Source organism: Colossoma macropomum, unplaced genomic scaffold (assembly GCF_904425465.1).
Source record: "Colossoma macropomum unplaced genomic scaffold, Colossoma_macropomum, whole genome shotgun sequence".
Taxonomy (NCBI): domain Eukaryota; kingdom Metazoa; phylum Chordata; class Actinopteri; order Characiformes; family Serrasalmidae; genus Colossoma; species Colossoma macropomum.
Genome location: NW_023494786.1, coordinates 34,445,738 through 34,465,551, shown reverse-complemented (window position 1 = coordinate 34,465,551; position 19,814 = coordinate 34,445,738). Strand labels below are relative to the sequence as shown.

The following is a 19,814-nucleotide window of genomic DNA, read 5'->3' as shown; positions in this document are numbered from 1 at the left end:
AAGCTGGCGAATGAGAAGCAACTTCAGCCTCATAAAAAGTCAAACATTGAGAGACATTTTACAAGAAACTCTACTTTTGAAGGAAAGTTTCCTGCTGGAGATGTGAGAAAAGCAGCTATAGCTGAGCTAAAGCTTAAAGCAGAGCAAAGTGAGTCTGTGTTTTTGTCTATATTATGTTTTTTAGTCTATACTAGGACATCAGCTCATACTGAGACATCCAAGATGGTAAAATCAACATAAAATGTTGTGGCTCCTGAGGTGGTTTGATATTTGTTGAAAGCACAAAATGGCTCTTCTCAACATTTGGGTTGTGACTCCTGGATTATGCTGGGGTAACTTAGCACGCACGCTTCCTGTTATATAGAACTGCACTGGGAACAGCTCTGGAGTTTGAGGAGTGGGTGAACGCGCCACTGAGTAAGACCGGGAAAGTCGTTACTCTTTTTCACAGTCGCTGCAAAATAATATTTCAACTTTGATTTTTTTTTAAAAAAGTAGTTAAACTGCAGTTATATTTTGAAATCAGCTTTATTTTTTCCTTAATATTAATAAAAAATATCCAATGAGTCGATTACACCATTAGCCGCCGTGCAGGACGGGGTTAAAAAAGAGCGCACAAACTACAGAAGCATCCATGAGGTCTGATATGAGTTAAATTTTATTTTATTTTTATTATTATTTTTTTTTATCTGTTAAACTCTAAAACTGTTCATCTGTGAAAGGGGCTCAAGCCTTTGTTGCTGCCCTTTGGCACAAATGGACACAATCCAAAATACGCGGACTATGTCACTGTAACTCTGGCTGAACGATTAGGGGAAAATTCCAAAAATACCTGTGATTTTTCTCACCAACATTGTGAAATTGTGGGCTTTTGTTTTGTCAAGGAGACCCGAACATCTGCTTTTTATCATCTGAGGCTTTAACACTGAATGTAGTGCACCAGTGAAGTCACAGCGTGGTGTATAGTCGTTTATGGTCCTGATGTTCTGATGTTAATTAATTGATCATTCTGTTCTGATTTATCGATTCCTCTAAATTCCTTCCTCTCCCAGCTCTATGAAACTTCCCTCAACACAGCAGTGAAACCCAAATGATCAAAATGATAAAATGATATAAATATAAAACACGCAAGCTTAAACACATACCTCATAATTTCTCCGAAACCGGTCGTACTTACTCACGGATCACCTGCAGTGGTATCAGAAAGTGAGTCAGTGGACCAGAATAGAAAAGCATGCACGTACACAACAGTTCAGAAAATTATGTAACTCTTCCTCTTTTCTGCAGACGGCAGACAGGATGTGATCGCCAGCTATAAAAACAGAAGTAAACTCGTGCAGAAACACATGATCGTCTGCTAACGGCCTGTTTTTATTCTTAGTGTGCATTTAAACACGTACAGTGAAGCTGATTCGCCTTTATTTAACTGACACAACAAATAAAGAATGACCCCTAATGTTCATATGATCCACACAGTCGCTCTGACAGACTGTAATACACTACAGGAAGTGTAGGGGGCGATATGGCTTCTACTGTTTCATTTAAAAAGCCTCTATAATGTTCATATGATCCACACAGTCACTCTGACAGACTGAAATACACTACAGGAAGTGTAGGGGGCGATATGGCTTCTACTGTTTCATTTAAAAAGCCTCTATAATGTTCATATGATCCACACAGTCACTCTGACAGACTGTAATACACTACAGGAAGTGTAGGGGGTGATATGGCTTCTACTGTTTCATTTAAAAAGCCTCTATAATGTTTATATAAGCGTTTATTTGTTTATAAAACTATAATTTTAGTATAGTATAGTTACCATTCAACACCTAATCTGCTGTGGATTCATAGCATGTCTCTCTGTGTGGTTGTGCAGCTGGTGATGGAGTTCTGCGGAGCCGGTTCTGTAACAGATCTCATTAAGAACACGAAGGGGAACTCTCTGAAGGAGGACTGGATCGGCTACATCAGCAGAGAGATGCTCAGGGTGAGAACACAAACTTCCACTCATTTCTCCTGTTACAGGCTCTGTGTTTCAAAGCCAGCCGTCTTCATTTACGCTCCACCTTGTAGAAGCACAGTCAGAGGAGTTAATATCACGGTTTAATTCAAATTATATCGCAGTATGAATATATACTCATATTAAAAGCTTTTAAGATATTTAAAGTAAACCTATTAGCTTATTATTCTGTCTGTTTTTAACTACACACTTTAAAAAGATGGTTCTTTAAGGGTTCTTTTGTGAAGAAAATGGTTCCATAGACACTTAAAGAACCCTTTGCATCAATAAAGGATTTTTGTGTTGTGAAATGGTTCCTCAGATTAATGGATAATGTGCTGTAAATGGTTCTATCTAGCACCAAAAGGGTTCTGCTATTGTTACGAAATCAAGCTTTTAACAATAGAAGAATGCTTTAATCATGAAATGGTTCTATGTAGAACCTTTTGAAAAGGGTTCTATGTAGAACCTTTTGAAAAGGGTTCTATATAGCACCAAAAAGGGTTCTGCTACTGTTACAAATTTAACATTGTAAACATAGAAGAACCCTTTACCATGCAAAGGATGACTGAATCATACAAAAGGTTCTTTGAGTGTTCATGTGTCTATATAGAACCAATTTTTAAATAAAGAACCCTTGGGGAACTATCTTTTAAGGGTGTACCAAAGTAAATCTGAAATATTTTTATTGAATTATGTTATTTTCTTCTTATTTATTCTGAAGTTGACTTCTTAATTCACAGCTTTTAGTTCTGATTTTCTCTTCCACCTCTTCCTCTTAAGTTGAGCAGCAGTTACATTCAGGCGCCTAAACAGGCCTGAATGTAACGTATGCACCATTTAAGGCGGAACGGAAAATTCATCCACAGTCATTTGTCAGCAGGGGTCCTGTGGTGGTCCCGACCATTTATGTTCACTCAGTGTCGTATCTAGAACTTCCAGAAGGCCTAGACTCACATTCTCCCTCAGTGACCTGGTCCCACCCATCGTAAATCAAAACGTGAATGGTTGATTCTCTGTGTCGCTTCCTTATTATGTTGTAGTTAAAGCTGCACAGTGTACGTTTTGGGGATTTGGAGACCCCTCTGGTGGAAATGTGTAATTGCACCCCGAAGGAACTGAGAAAGAACGTTTTGTAGCGTGAATTGTTTTTGGCCACCCTGAGAGGATGAATCTGGTGATTAAAAGAAAGAATTCAAAGAGAGCTCAGTCTAAACGTGGTGAAGGAGCGTCTTCTGAGGATGTGAGTGAATTACCTACTATTGTCATCACATCTTCACCAGTATGATGTTGATTTTGAGACCATTTGAGGCCGAAACATCGAGCCGGACCTTCTTTATGAGTCTGTGTGTGACGTTAATGCGTAAAGACGTACGACGTGGTGTGAAAAACTCTCGACTCTCATTTTTAAACGATTATTTCAGGCTTTACAGGGCGACTCAGAGCAGCTCACTCACCATATTTTAGCCTGTTTTTATTCTCCTCACTCAGTAACGTCAAAGCGTACATAGCGCAGCTTTAATCTAACGTGTAAGGCCTTCAGTGCAGCTCCTGAAGTCCTAACCAATGGGAGAGCTCGCTCGGCTGTATCTACTTAGATACCACAGAGAAAACAATCCTGATTGGACGGTTTTCCGCTGGACATTTTAAGATTTACCATTTTGTTTCCAATTAAAACTGAATAGTGAAACCAGTACTGCAACACTGTAATAAGAGTATCACTACAATACTCAGAGTTTACATTAAAAAAAAAGATGATTCTATTAAATATAAGTGAACTAAATGTCTCTGAAGGCCTAGAAGGTCCTGGCGGTTCCCCACTGCTAACACTGTTTCTCCAGCTGCCTGCAGAACCTCAAAAAGCCTCTACTGTAATGAACCTGTGTGTTTTTCAGGGTCTGATTCACCTCCACCAGCACAAAGTCATCCACAGAGACATCAAGGGCCAGAACGTCCTGCTCACAGAGAACGCTGAGGTTAAACTAGGTGAGAGCGCCGCCCTGGTGGCCTGGAGGACGTTCTGTAATCACTTTTCTGTGGGTCATCTTGTGCATTACGTTAAAATTTTATGATTAACGGACCAACAGAAACGGTCAAATATCACTTTAAAAAAGGCTTAAAAATAAAAAAGGATAAAATAAAGATGTGTTTTTTTCCTTCTGTAAAGATTTGGTTTCTGACAGTGACAATGTTTTATATTTATCAATGTATTTTATATATATATGTTGTTATTTGTTGTTTATTTCTAAGATTAAATGAAAAAAATCACTTTTGGACTTTTTGCACTGCAGATAAATTTGTAGTATATAGTATTAATAGTGACGCTTGACGTTTCTTTGATTTTCTGGGAATAAGTGTGACTTCATTTATTCAGCTCTGTGTTCTCTGTGTGTTCTCTGTGTAGTGGACTTCGGTGTTAGTGCCCAGCTGGACCGGACGGTCGGTCGGAGGAACACGTTTATCGGGACCCCCTACTGGATGGCCCCGGAAGTGATCGCCTGTGATGAAAACCCAGAGGCTACGTACGACTTTAAGGTGAAACATCTCGAGTGCTCATTTACCTTTCAGCTTTACCTTCACATTTATGTTTACATTTGTTTTCATTTGTTTGTTTATATTTATGTTTACATTCACCTTTACATTTACATGTACGTTTACATTTACGCTTGTTCTAAGTTCACATTTCGTAACACTGTTCAAGCTTGCGTTTACATTCACGTTATCTTATGTTGATGTTTACGTGTACTGTTTGAACTACACTGCTGTTCAAAATCACTAAAATATTTGGTAAATTACTGGCAGATTATTTCAGTTTATTACACCTTTATTATTTATTTTATTTAAAAAGCAAAATCATTAAAGTGGTTTGATATGATGAACAGAACCGTTAGACTGGTTAAGGTGTAATGAAGAGTTCATACAGGACAAGAAACAGCGACAAAAATCAGCACAACCTTCACTTTTTTCCTTTTTTTCCACTTTTTCACACCTGACCACTCACTTTTGTAAATGGGTCATTCTACAGAAACGTCCATTTTTTTTGTCCCTAGCATTTACAGATATATTACACTTGAATAACATGTTAGGGTTACAATTTATTTATATTTAAAATAAAACAATAGGTTATTTTAACAATTACACCTTCTTGAGCCTCAATTCAGCAATATCAGTTTATAAATCAATCATATAGAATTCAAAGCACCACAGAAGAGCTCGTCCCCACAGTCATGTGTGAAGGCTGAGGCCATATTTTGAAGACAATCTGCAGTTTTAACTACAATAATCTATACATGACTATGAAATATATTATTTAAATATCATAAAGAAAACAAATATCAAATAAATATTATAAAATATATAATGAAAGTTGTCCCCAGGAGTCGTGTCACTGGTGTTACTGTGTGACAAAAAATCTCTTATTTTGAAATAAAAGTCACACTGATGACATCACTCGACTTCCTTTTACCTGTTTTCTGAGGATCTATGAAGAAAAGCACATGGTGAGTCCACTGTGTCTTTCAGTTATCAGAGATTTTCTCATTTAGCTCATGATTTCATATGAAGCTTTTAGCTGAAGTCACTGGTGTGACCGACTTTATTCTGAGGTAACTGTGAAAAAATAGAACACAAATGGACTAAATTCCATATTTTAGTGGATATTCCCTGATTGACAACATGTGGTTTGATGCTCTGTAGCCCCATTAAAATGTCTCTGGTGTTCCTTTCTTATGTGTACCACCAATGAGGATCAGTAACACCAGTGACTCCTATGTACAGATAGAAAAGTGGACGCGTCTGTAGAATGACCCAAATGTGTTTTCCACGTAACGCGCAACGTGAAATTCCTGTTTTTTCTCTGAGGGTTGTATGAACCTTGTGTGGTAAATTAGGCCTAATTAGAAAGTTTGTGTAATTGGTCCTCAGGCTGCCCATCATGGTCTTTTGGAAATCAGTCTTGCAGTTTTGTGCTGATTTATTAGTGACGTTTTTCTTCCTGGACGCCGTCTGCAGAGGTTGACTTCATGCAGCGTCCAGCGCTCTGTCTGGTCACTCACTGAGAGGCCGCTTTCTGGAGACAAATCCTGCGCTAATGTGGAAGAGCTGTGAGAATAACGAACTTCTGATTCGTCCTAATAGCCGCTGCAGTCGTGTGTGTTCAGTGTTTAGTCAGTGTTCTTGTAGCCGTTTCTGTCTTTGTGAAGCTTTACTGTGGGAACACTGAGAGAACTCAGGCGTTAACAGGGTGGTTCAGTCTCTCAAACAAAGAAGCAGCCATAAATACTGTGGTGAAAGGGCTTAACGAGGCGTAAATAACTCATTAATTAGCCTTAATTGCAAAATCCACAGGTGTGCTCACCTGCAGCTCACTGACTCTCTGCAGTGGAGCCCTGATTTCACCATGACCAGACTAATAAAAGATTTCTTATATAATAAATATATATTCTTCAAGGGTTCTACTATAGAACTATATACGACAATGTTCTACTATAGAACCATGAACACTATTAGAACCATTTGCATGCTTAAGTGGTTCCCTGTGTGGTAAAATGGTTCTTCTGATTGATGGAAAATGTGTTGTATATGGTTCTATATAGAACCAAAAAGTGTTCTTTACTCTTAAAAAAGATGGTTGTTCAAGAGTTCTTTGGTAAAGACAGTGGTTCTTCTATAGAACCATGAGCATTCTTAGATCCATTTGCATGCTTAAGTGGTTCTTTGTGTGGTGAAATGGTTCTTCAGACTGATGGAAAGTGTGCTGTAAATGGTTCTATACAGAACCAAAAAGCGTTCTTCTAAAGAACAATGGTTCTATAAAGAACAATGAACACTGAAGGAACCCTTTGCATGATTAAATGGTTCTTTGCATGATGAAAGGGTACTTCTGAATGCGTTGTAGATGGTTCTATATAGAATCCTTTTGAAAAGGGTTCTATAAAGCACTCAGAAGGGTTCTGCTATTGTTAAAGTACGAGCTTGTAACAATAAAACAGCCTTTTTGGGTGCTTCGTTCACATTTTCCATCAATCTAAAGAACCATTTCAACATGCAAAGAACCCTTTAATCATGCAGAGGGTTCCTTGGGTGTTCATGGTTCTATAAAGAACCAGAACCCTTTAAGAACTGTCTTTTTTAGAGTGTAGATGGTGGTTGCGGCTCTTAGGCTGAATCTGTCAGTGTTTTTTTCTTTCTGTCTCTCTCTATTTTTGTCTTTGATGTATTTTGGCTTCTGTTCTGTTTTTCCCTCTAACACTGTTCCATGTATAGACATGTTCTCCAACAAGTTCTTGTGGTTAAGTGCTTTTTAAAGCTGCCGTCTTTCTCTTTTTCGCTCTTGGCTTCTTCTTCTGCGGTTTTTCATCGTAACTGTTCTGGTCCAGCGAGGCTCCTGTGGTTAAAGATGGATCTGATAAAGCTGTTTCTATTATAATTATATTATATTATATCATAATTAATCTCAGTAACGAAACAGTGGCAGTAACAGCCTGAAGGTGGCGCTGCACTGTGAGATGATGTGCACTGACATACGACCACAGCTCACCTGAGCCATCGTCTCGCACTGTAGAGCCATACCGAGAGTTTTACTGCAGGACTGACTGGGTGAACTACACTCTTTCTTTAAGCGTTCCTTAGTAAAGACAATGGTTCTGTATAGAACCATGACCACTCAAAGAACCCTTTGCATGGTTAAAGGGCTCTTTGCATGGTGAAGCGTTCTTCAGATTGATGGAGGATGTATTGTATATGGTTCTATACAACACCAAACAGGATCCTTCTATTGTTACGATGTTAATCTTGTTACAATAGAAGAACCCTTTTTGGTGCTGTATAGAACCCTTTTCAAAAAGGTTTTATATAGTCCCGTCAACAGCATGTTCTCCATCAGTCTGAAAAACCCTAGCACGGTGCAAAGAACCCTTTCATGCAGAGGGTTCTTTGAGTGTCCATGGTTCTATAGGGAACTATTTTCTTTACTACAGAACCCTTGAAGAACCATCTAAATACTGGACTTCCTTGAGAAGAGATCTGGAACTGGTTAAAATCACTCACACAGAACAATCTGCCTGGATTGTTTATGTTTATTCTGTGGATAATTTTGACTGATATAGTTTGTGTGTATTGAGCCGTGTGAATTCCTGGATTAGTTAACACATTTAAACCTCATCTGGAAGTGTGAGCACAGCAGCATTTCTGACTGGTCAGGAGGTCGACAGGTGCTGAGTGATGTGGTTTAGAAATGCCTGGAGTGACAAGCTGACTGTAGCCGTGGGGCCGAATCACTCAGCGTAAATAAATCAGCATTGATGAGAGTAATTACGTTTAACAGCATCTCTTCTCTGGGAGTGTTTCAGCATTAAGGCCTGCAGTGTTGCTGCACACAGCCACAAACATGCCAAGCATTCTGCTGTGTTTTGCCAGGAGGGGTTACATAACTCACCAAATGGGAGGGAGAGGCTCGTAGGTTCTCAGGGCATGTGAACGTTTGCGTAGTTTTGCTTTAACATTTTGTTTACCTGGACAGCACAACACGCTTGGAGGAGAACGGGGCTAATTCTGTTGGGCCACCTAACAGAAGAGTGATAGAGGGCCAAACCCAGCAAGAACTGCCTAAACCATACCACAAACTACTGAACCATATCAAGAAATATCGAACCATATCAAGAAATATCGAACCATACCACAAACTACTGAACCATACCTAGAACTGCCAGACCATAACTAGAACTGCCAAACTATGCTACAAACTACTGAACCATGCCAAGAACTGCCAAACCATACCTAGAACTGCTAGACCATACCATAAACTACCAAACCATATCTAGAACTACCAAACCATACCACAAACTACCAAACCATTGCAAGAACTGCCAAACCATACCTAGAACTGCCCGACCATAACACTAACTACCAAACCATACCACAAACTACTAAACCACATCAAGAACTACCACGTTATATCCAGAACTACCAAACCATACCACAAACTACTAAACCACATCAAGAACTACCACGTTATATCCAGAACTACCAAACCATACCACAAACTACCAAAATATACCAAGGGCTCCCAAATTATACTAAGAGCTACTAAATCATATCTAGAACTACCAAACTAAATGAGCCGCTGCCGTGCTGCTCCCACAGGCTCTCACCTGTTATTATGGGTGCCGAAATGAAGGAGTAGTTTGTGTGAAATGAAGCTGTAGTTTCTCTCAGGAGTGACGAACTAAACATATAACAGCTCCTACAGACACTGCAGCACAGTCAACATCAAACAGCAGACAGTAAAGACACAGAGTTCAGCACAGCGTCTGTTGTTTTGTGTTTCAGAGCGATCTGTGGTCGCTTGGAATCACAGCCATTGAGATGGCAGAGGGAGCCCCACGTACGTAAAATTCACACACCTGCACATACACCTGAACATATACCTACACACACCTCAATATACACCTCAACATATACCTACACACACCTGAACATACACCTGCACATACACCTCAATATACACCTCAACATATACCTACACACACCTGAACATATACCTACACACACCTCAATATACACCTCAACATATACCTACACACACCTGAACATATACCTACACACACCTCAATATACACCTCAACATATACCTACACACACCTGAACATATACCTACACACACCTCAATATACACCTCAACATATACCTACACACACCTCAATATACACCTCAACATATACCTACACACACCTCAATATACACCTCAACATATACCTACACACACCTCAATATACACCTCAACATATACCTACACACACCTGAACATACACCTGCACATACACCTGAACATATACCTACACACACCTCAATATACACCTCAACATATACCTACACACACCTGAACATACACCTGCACATACACCTCAACATATACCTACACACACCTGCACATACACCTGAACTTATACCTACACACACCTGAACACACCTGAACATATACCTACACACACCTCAATATACACCTCAACATATACCTACACACACCTGAACATACACCTGCACATACACCTCAACATATACCTACACACACCTGCACATACACCTGAACTTATACCTACACACACCTGAACACACCTGAACATATACCTGCACACACCTCCACACACCTGAACACACCTGAACATATACCTACACACACCTCAATATACACCTGAACATTTACCTACACACACCTGAACATATACCTGCACACACCTGCACATACACCTGAACATATACCTACACACACCTCAATATACACCTGAACATATACCTACACACACCTGAACATATACCTGCACACACCTGCACATACACCTGAACATATACCTACACACACCTCAACATACACCTCAACATATACCTACACACACCTGCACATACACCTGAACTTATACCTACACACACCTGAACACACCTGAACATATACCTGCACACACCTCCACACACCTGAACACACCTGAACATATACCTACACACACCTCCACACACCTGAACATATACCTGCACACACCTGCACATACACCTGAACATATACCTGCACACACTTGCACATACACCTCAACATATACCTGCACACACCTGCACATACACCTGAACATATACCTGCAGACACTTGCACATACACCTCAACATGTACCTGCCCATACCATAATATAAACGTGCACACACCAGAGCATATACCTGCACACACCAGAACATATACCTTCACACACCTCCATACACCTGAACATATACCTACACAACCCTGAACATATACCTACACAACCCTGAACATATACCTGCACACACCTGAACATATACCTGCACACAACTGCATATGCCAGAACATACCTGCACATACAAATACACACCTGCACACACCTCAATATATACCTTCACACACCTGAACATTCACCTGCACACACCCACATGCACCTGCGCACAGCTACATACACCTCACCATACACCTGACCATACACCTGACCATACACCTGACCATACACCTGAACATACACCTGAACATACACCTGAACAAACACCTGAACAAACACCTAAACATACACCTGACCATACACCTAAACATACACCTGACCATACACCTAAACATACACCTGACCGCACACCTGAACGTACACCTAACCATACACCTGACCATACACCTGACCATACACCTAAACATACACCTAAACATACACCTAAACATACACCTGACCATACACCTGACCATACACCTGACCGTACATCTAAACGTACACCTGAACGTACACCTGAACATACACTTGACCATACACCTGACCATAAACATGAGCATACATCTAAACATACACCTGAACATACACCTAAATATACACCTGACCATACACCTGACCATACACCTGACCATATACCTGACCATACGCCTGACCATACACCTAAACATACACCTGAACGTATACCTGACCATACAGCTGTAGACCTGCACCAACCTGAACACCCATCTGAACTTATGCCTTCACATACACCTGCCTGTTCACCTTAACATATGCCTCTGTCTGTGCCCCGTTCTTCTCCCTCTCCCTCTCCCTCTCTCTCTCTCCCTCTCTCTCTCTCCCTCTCCCTCTCTCTCTCTCTCTCTCTCTCTCTCTCTCTCCCTCTCCCTGTCTCTCTTTCAGCTCTGTGTGAAATACACCCTATGAGAGCGTTGTTCCTGATCCCCCGGAATCCTGCCCCCAGACTCAACTCCAGCAAATGGTGAGGTCATTTTTCCTGTTTTTCCGTCTGCTTTAAGACGCTCCTCGTGTTACCCCTACCCCTTGTTTTCGAGTGTTGCCCCTTGGAACTGAGTTACAGGGTAGTGGTTGAACTCTTCCCTCTGAAATGGGACCCTCAAATAAAAAGAGCATCACTTCATTAACAGCTACCAGCGCTGCTCTGTAGGCGACCCTGCCAGTCTGCAGTGACAGCAGAGGAGGGTAAAGTTCAGCTCCTCACTGCTGGGCTTTAGTTACATTTAGGGCATCATAACCTCTTTGATCTTCAAAGAGGGGGGCAATTATTTATTATCACCCACCCCTAATTCTTCAGTGATATGAAGCTGAAGTCAGATATTCACCAGATTCTCGTTCGAAATTTCCCGTTCCACCTTAAATGGAGCAGCAGTTACATTCTAATGCTTCAGGCGTCAGAACTGCTGGACTATTTAAGGTGGAACGGGAAAGTTAACTAGCTACCGAGATTTTTTTATGCTTCTTCTGAAGAAAAGGACCATAATACACTGAAATAACATCAAACAAAGATAATACAGTGATTATTGTAATTTTTTAACAGAGAAAATTCTCACATTTGTGGGTTTCTTTGGTCTCTTATTCAGCTATCTTTACATTTTTCTTTTTTTCTAATATCACTCTGTTTGGAGTGTCTGAAAAACCTCTGGAGGGTCATGTAGCCCCAACACTTCACCCTACCCCTCTATCTGAACCAGAACTGGGACACCCTAAACCTAAATGTGACAAGGGGTGAAATGGGATTGGGCCAAAGTGAGGCATCAGACATAAATATTGCTTTATATTTTATATATTTACTAGAACTAAAAGCACAAACTAAGCTTTCTTTCGGTTTCCTGAAGCTCCAGCGTCTGACCGTGTGGCCGCTGTCCTCACAGAGCGCTTACGGTGTTTAACGCTGAGGTTCACTCTGTGGTTCTCCTGCAGGTCTGCGGAGTTCCACTCGTTCATCGAGAGCTGTTTGGTGAAGAATCACACGCAGAGGCCGAACACAGAGGAAATGCTGAAGCACCCCTTCATCCACGGCCTGCAGAACGAACGGCAAACCCGCATCCAGCTGAAAGACCACATCGACCGCACCAGGAAGAAGAGAGGAGAGCGAGGTGGGACCACCTTCCACTCACCCTCCGCAAGGAAACGAGCAGACATTAGAACAGAGAGTGTTCGCAAAACCTTTAAGAAGCGCCGCGCGGCCGTGTTACTGACGTTCCCTCAGCAGAAAGTGTACGAGCAGCCAGTGTGATTATTCTACATTATTCTATAGTCTATATCATAAAACGGGTAGTTCTGGTCCTAAAATCTGATTGGCTGAGCCGCGTTCGAAGACATTGTAAAGTCCATGATAAACACACACCTATGACGCCTCACAGTGACTGAATTGTGTATCACTGCGCAACAGCATGAAACATGCTGTTAATGGAATAATCCTCGGCTCTCATGCAGAACCCGGTTCTGTTTAAACTGAGGGGCTGGCAACTTATGTTCTTAACTAGAATGTCTGGTCAGCTAGCTAACATGCTAAACAGCTCCATCATTAATATCACAGGCTTGAATTAAAGGACTTGCGGTCTGATTAACTGTAAAACTACATTATAAAAGACTAAAAATGTCACTTGAATGTTTTACACACTTCAAATGTTCGTGTTTCAGTCAGAAGTCGAGTCAAACCCAGACTGAACCCCAAACGGCTCTGTACTCCCTAAGTAGTGTTCTAGCTATGAAAGTTTAAACTCCTACGTAGTGCACTATGTAGGGAGCAGGGAGCCATTTGAGATTCAGCCCCAGTGTGAGAAGAGGGCGCCGCTGGATTGGTGCTAAATAAGACTCGTGGTGGTGATTTGGTGACCAAAATGTACTTATAAAGCAAAAGGTTTCTGCATTAAACAGTGCTGTGATATCATATGTTCACTGTTATACAACAAAAAGTACCTGCAGCGTACAGTGATTTCCAACACTGTGAAGTGACGCAGCGACGCAACGCGATAAAGCGGCCGGAGGTCATTCATGTTCAATGAGAGTTGCCGGCACGAACGTTGGCGACGCGAAGTGGGCGGAGTCGGCCACACAACGAAGTTGAGCAGAGTATAACTTTACCAATAGGAGAGAGCTTTATCTCCGCCACTGTGAAACAGTGCACTCCATTTTTGGTTCCTAGATAATTGTTCCTACTACAGAGGGAATAATGGTGGCGGTGCGTTTGTCACAAATAAGACAGTAATCACAAAGACCAAATACCATTTTCCTCACAAACTGACCGCACAGACACAGGGATTAAATAAAAATGAGCACACGAGCGATTTCTCACCAGGATCTTTATTTCTAGCAGGAACACCTCTGATTTGTGCTTGGCATCAGTGAAGCCATGGCAACCAACGGTCCGCGTTGAATTTAGGAACGCCCACAGGCGATGAGCGACCAGCGTTTTGGGTGACAAGGCGAAGTCGCTGCCGGTGCGAACGTAGCGTCAGACTGATGAGAGCAGACGTTGGTGGGGTTATGAGGAGATGCTGAAAGCTCTTCCTGTTTATTCTCTCTGTTGAGGATTTCTCCTTGGCTTGTCACTACAGTCGTGAAACACACAGCTCACCATGGATGTATTTCATCTGTCAGGACGCTTTATTAACTAACGCTGTACAAACGGTGGCTCTACCAGCACCACTGTTGACCGGCGGTATGTAAACAATATGGCAGCGTCAACATGTGTGACATCAGTTGAGTCGAATGTGCTTATTAACCTTTTAACAGTCGCCCCATTTTTGCCTGAAATGACATACCCAAAGTAAAGGGGGCGCTGTTCCCACATACTTTGTTCTACAGTCATGATCTCGGTCTCATCTGAAAGGAAACACTGTCAACAGTCAGAATAACTGTACGAATCACTCTTGCCGTGTTATCAGACCACATGTTTTGGATTATGGTGTCGCTGTGGAGGTGGCGAGGCTCTGAAGGTGAGGACGCACAGATTTGATAGCGTTTGCTCATTCAGATCTGATGAGGAGATCATAACTGCCGCGAGTAACGGATCATAAAATGGTTTATGGGAATGGAATACTGAGATTTCAAGCTAACGGCGTACTGTGTCAGGATATTGCTGGGTGATTTGATGCATAAAAACAATGTTTAAAACCTAGAAGTGAATGACATAAATGTGCCATTACCAGTACAGTGATTTAGCAGAGGTGAAGAACTTGGGCAGTTTTGGCTGCAGTGTTTATTCATTTGTGTAAAATATTATGCAGTGGAAAGTTCTGAATTGCAACAATATTAATTACACGAACAATAATGAAATAAAGAAATGTATTTCAGTAGTTTGCCTGCTCACTGCTGCACTCTGGTATCCGTCGTTCCCTTGCACGGTGGTTGGGAACCCCTGCCGGCTTCAGCTGAGGCTGTATGTGTGGACACTAAGTGAAGGCGACAGCCTCTGCTGTGTTGTAGTGGCCGTTGTCCAGCAGCAGTAAACTCAGGCAGAGAGAGTGTTGCTCTGTATTTCAGACATGCTCCCTCTCTCTGAGTGACCCACTCTCACTCTGCCTCTGCGGCGTTATTGGAGTCGACAGTTTCCCATTAGTGTTCTATGGTTTACGGCCAGTGCTGCCTGTGTGATGCTCTCGGCCTGCGGCAGATTAGAGGAACCGTACGCTTTTTATTTACCACGTCAGGAATTCTGTTATACAGGTTCTGACGTCCTGTTGAAAATGAAGGTGAATGTTTACGTGTTTACAATGTTTATGGTGCGCTGGCGGAAGCAGCTGTTTGAGGCTCTGGATGTAATTCCTGAGTGATTCCGACACAGATGCTCTCGGTATTTGTATGTCATCACCGTCGGGACAAAACATTGTTTCTCCAAAAAGGCAGCTTTACAGGAGAAGGAAAAAACAGCTTTAACTTCAAAAGAATAACTTCCAATTAGAGAAATGATTTAGTAGTGTAATTTTGGACCATTTCCGTTTGTCTGTTCCACGTAAAATTTTGACACAGTGTTAAGGGCAGAAGGTGATTTGAAATGATGTCAAAAAATCGAAAAAGGACAAAAATGGACATAAGAGGTAGAGGTCTGCACTCCTATACGTTCCTGCTCGACCCACCACAATATCTTGTGGGGCAGGGCCAATTTTCAGTGTGCACGGGAGCGGGCGGGAACCCAGCCCACTGCAGGCGGGAGCGGGACAAAGCACACATGAAGAGAAATCCCGCAAATGAATGAACAGCCTAAATAAAGTGGAACAATCACTAAATCATATATAAACAATATCCAGTGATAACAGTAAAACAGTTAAGATGAATGAAGTCATTGTAAAGAGCTGTGAAGCAGCCGATCACGTGAATAACGTGCTCTGTGGTTTCATTCCTGCTCTGTTTACTGGGAATGATGGCTTTTGGTGAATTTCCTCACAGTGAGCCTGATGACCGTGACTGCTGTGTTGTTTCAGCAGAGAATTTCTGTGAACAGACTTTTTGTGTTCATTGTTATCACTTTTAGGAGTGTTATGGATTGTGTTAAATAGAACTACAGCAACCACACATTGTAGAACTCCAGCTCTGTACTCAGAATTGCAGATGTCCTCATAAACCATGAAAAACCAACACACACACTCCTCTGGCTGTCAGACTCTAATTAACCTGGCGCTGCTGTTGTTTCAGTTGAGTTGGAGTACGAGTACAGCGGGAGTGAAGAGGAGAAGGAGGAGCACGATGTTGGAGAACCAAGGTACTGACACACACACACACACACACACACACACACACACACACTGATACACACTCAGTACGGATTGGTCATTCCAGCTCCTTCATTAATGTCCTCTTTTTCTGATTGGTCCTTCAGCTCCATCATTAATGTCCTCTTCCTCTAATTGGTCCTTCAACTCCATCAATAATGTCCTCTTCTTCTGATTGGTCCTTCAGCTCTATCATTAATGTCCTCTTTTTCTGATTGGTCCTTCGGATCCATCATTAATGTCCTCTTCTTCTGATTGGTGCTTCGGATCCATCATTAATGTCCTCTTTTTCTGATTGGTCCTTCAGCTCCATCATTAATGTCCTCTTCTTCTGATTGGTCCTTCAGCTCCATCATTAATGTCCTCTTCTTCTGATTGGTCCTTCAGCTCTATCATTAATGTCCTCTTTTTCTGATTGGTCCTTCGGATCCATCATTAATGTCCTCTTCTTCGGATTGGTCCTTCAGCTCCATCATTAATGTCCTCTTCTTCGGATTGGTCCTTCAGATCCATCATTAATATCCTGGTCTTCTGATTGGTCCTTCAGCTCCATTATTCATGTTCTCTTCTTCTGATTGGTCCTTCAGCTCTATCATTAATGTCTTCTTCCTCTAATTAGTCCTTCAGCTCTATCATTAATGTCTTCTTCCTCTAATTAGTCCTTCAGTTCTATCATTAATATCCTGTTCTTCTGATTGGTCCTTGCAGCTCCATCATCAATGTCCCTGGTGAGTCGACTCTGAGGCGGGACTTCCTGCGGCTGCAGATGGCCAATAAGGAGCACTCTGAGGTCCTGTTGAGACAGCAGCAGGAGCGGCAGAATGAGGAGTACAAGCGCCAACTACTAGCAGAAAGGCAGAAGCACTTTGAGGAGCAGCAGGAGCAGAGGCGCAGACTAGAGGAGGTACACAGTCGAATATTTACCACATAGTAGAACCAGAGATAAACAGAACCAACATAACGCTCCTCACTTTAAACGCTTTTATCAACAGATCCGTGTTTCATTTTATAATAACTGAAAGAGCAAAACCATTTCTTTAGGATTACACTTCCTATTACAAACAGCTACGTACAAAAGTAAAGTACACACCGGACATATTAATACATATAGGTACTTACATGTACATATAATGGAGCATATTATTACTGCATATAGCTACTAACATATATGATGTATATGGAATATTTTTATTAACATTACATATGGCTGCTAATATTGTCGCTGTCATACTAAAACCGTGTATCTCCCTTTATGCATAATTTGAAAACTCCAATTACCCTTTATATTATACTAATTTCATAATGAACCGACCAATAGAAATAGTATAAATTTACTTGGAAAAATTCTTGTTTTGTCAACTTTCTTCATAAGTCAGGCACATTTTCCCTTCTACTGCTAAATTACCATTTTGGAGATTTTATTCCAACAGTGAATATATATATATATATATATATATATATATATATATATATATATATATATATATGTATAGTCATTATTATTATTAGTATTATTATTATTATTATACACAAACATGTAGTAATATTGTTACATACAACTTTACAAATATATGCTACATCATATATGCTGTTGTCGGAAGAAAACCTCGTATCTCCATTTTTGTCGTTTTTCAGTTTTGTAAATTTCATGATGAATGAACTAAAAGAAACGACCCAAAATTACTTGGAAAAAATTCTGGTTCCATTGACTTACTTATACGTAAAGTAGGTTTTTTCCTTCTCCTGTAAAGTTACCATTTTGGAGACACGAGGTTTTCTTTCCACAACAGTGATATATAACGTACATATATATACACACAATGTGCGTTACTGTTACGAGTAAATGCTTATATACATATATATGATACATGTGGAACACAAAGTTTGAAACCAGAGCGTACTGTGTGTATTACAACAGCAGAGGAAGCAGCAGCGGAGGCAACGTTATGAGGACGAGAGGCGACAGACCGAGAGAGAACAGGTATACATACACATACTGCAGATAGACAGACACATAAACACTTATACTCCCATACGGTACTGTGGAACAGTCAGAGACAGGAGAGAACTGGAGTTTAAAAACTGATTACAGTCTACAGAGAAATGAGGCTCCTAACAACCACCTGGAAGAACTGGTAGACCTCAAAACTGCCCCCGTCTCTCTCTCTCTCTCTCTCTCTCTCTCTCTCTCTCTCTCTCTCTCTCTCTCTCTCTCTCTCTCTCTCTCCAGTAAACCTCTCTGCCCCGTCCACATCTTTTCCCTCTCAGTCTGTGTCCCTCTGATCCTTGATTGGAGTAACTCTGTACACCGAGAGGTCTTCAGCTGTCACTGCCTGCGGTTTTTGTCACAGATCACAGTTTTCAGCCTTACTTGGATGAGCGTGAAGAATCGGCTTTAGCTGGGCTAATTTGTTTGTCTGTAGTTGGGCTAAGTTGTTTGTCTGTAGCTGGGCTGTTTGTCTGTAGCTGGGCTGTTTGTCTGTAGCTGGACTGTTTGTTTGTAGCTGGACTGTTTGTCTGTAGCTGGGCTGTTTGTAGCTGGCCTGTTTGTCTGTAGCTGGCCTGTTTGTCTGTAGCTAAGCTGTTTGTAGCTGGCCTGTTTGTCTGTAGCTGGGCTGTTTGTCTGTAGCTGGGCTGTTTGTCTGTAGCTGGACTGTTTGTTTGTAGCTGGACTGTTTGTCTGTAGCTGGGCTGTTTGTAGCTGGCCTGTTTGTCTGTAGCTGGCCTGTTTGTCTGTAGCTAAGCTGTTTGTAGCTGGCCTGTTTGTCTGTAGCTGGCCTGTTTGTCTGTAGCTGGGCTGTTTGTCTGTAGCTGGGCTGTTTGTAGCTGGCCTGTTTGTCTGTAGCTGGGCTGTTTGTCTGTAGCTGGGCTAAGTTGTTTGTCTCTAGCTGGGCTGTTTGTCTGTAGCTGGGCTGTTTGTCTGTAGCTGGGCTGTTTGTAGCTGGGCTGTTTGTAGCTGGCCTGTTTGTCTGTAGCTGGCCTGTTTGTCTGTAGCTGGGCTGTTTGTCTGTAGCTGGGCTGTTTGTAGCTGGGCCGTTTGTAGCTGGGCTGTTTGTCTGTAGCTGGGCTGTTTGTCTGTAGCTGGGCTAAGTTCTTTGTCTGTAGCTGGGCTGTTTGTCTGTAGCTGGGCTAAGTTGTTTGTCTGTAGCTGGGCTGTTTGTCTGTAGCTGCGCTTTTTGTATTTAGCTGGGCTAAGTTGTTTGTCTGTAGCTGGGCTGTTTGTATTTAGCTAGGCTAAGTTGTTTGTCTGTAGCTGGGCTGTTTGTCTGTAGCTGGGCTAAGTTGTTTGTCTGTAGCTGGGCTAAGTTGTTTGTCTGTAGCTGGGCTGTT

General features: G+C 41.6%; 1 protein-coding gene across 2 annotated transcripts in view; it reads left to right on the top strand.

Annotated features, from left to right (window-relative positions):
* The window catches only part of tnika (TRAF2 and NCK interacting kinase a), a 101,000-nt gene that overhangs the window by 52,322 nt on the left and 28,864 nt on the right, over positions 1 to 19,814 (top strand). For both annotated transcript variants that reach the window (XM_036565422.1, XM_036565423.1), the window contains exons 5-13: positions 1,877 to 1,987; positions 3,895 to 3,985; positions 4,404 to 4,534; positions 9,329 to 9,383; positions 11,653 to 11,731; positions 12,691 to 12,866; positions 16,408 to 16,474; positions 17,193 to 17,388; positions 18,403 to 18,465. In XM_036565422.1, coding sequence (XP_036421315.1) covers positions 1,877 to 1,987; positions 3,895 to 3,985; positions 4,404 to 4,534; positions 9,329 to 9,383; positions 11,653 to 11,731; positions 12,691 to 12,866; positions 16,408 to 16,474; positions 17,193 to 17,388; positions 18,403 to 18,465 — 969 coding nt within the window. The remainder of the gene's footprint in view (positions 1 to 1,876; positions 1,988 to 3,894; positions 3,986 to 4,403; positions 4,535 to 9,328; positions 9,384 to 11,652; positions 11,732 to 12,690; positions 12,867 to 16,407; positions 16,475 to 17,192; positions 17,389 to 18,402; positions 18,466 to 19,814) is intronic.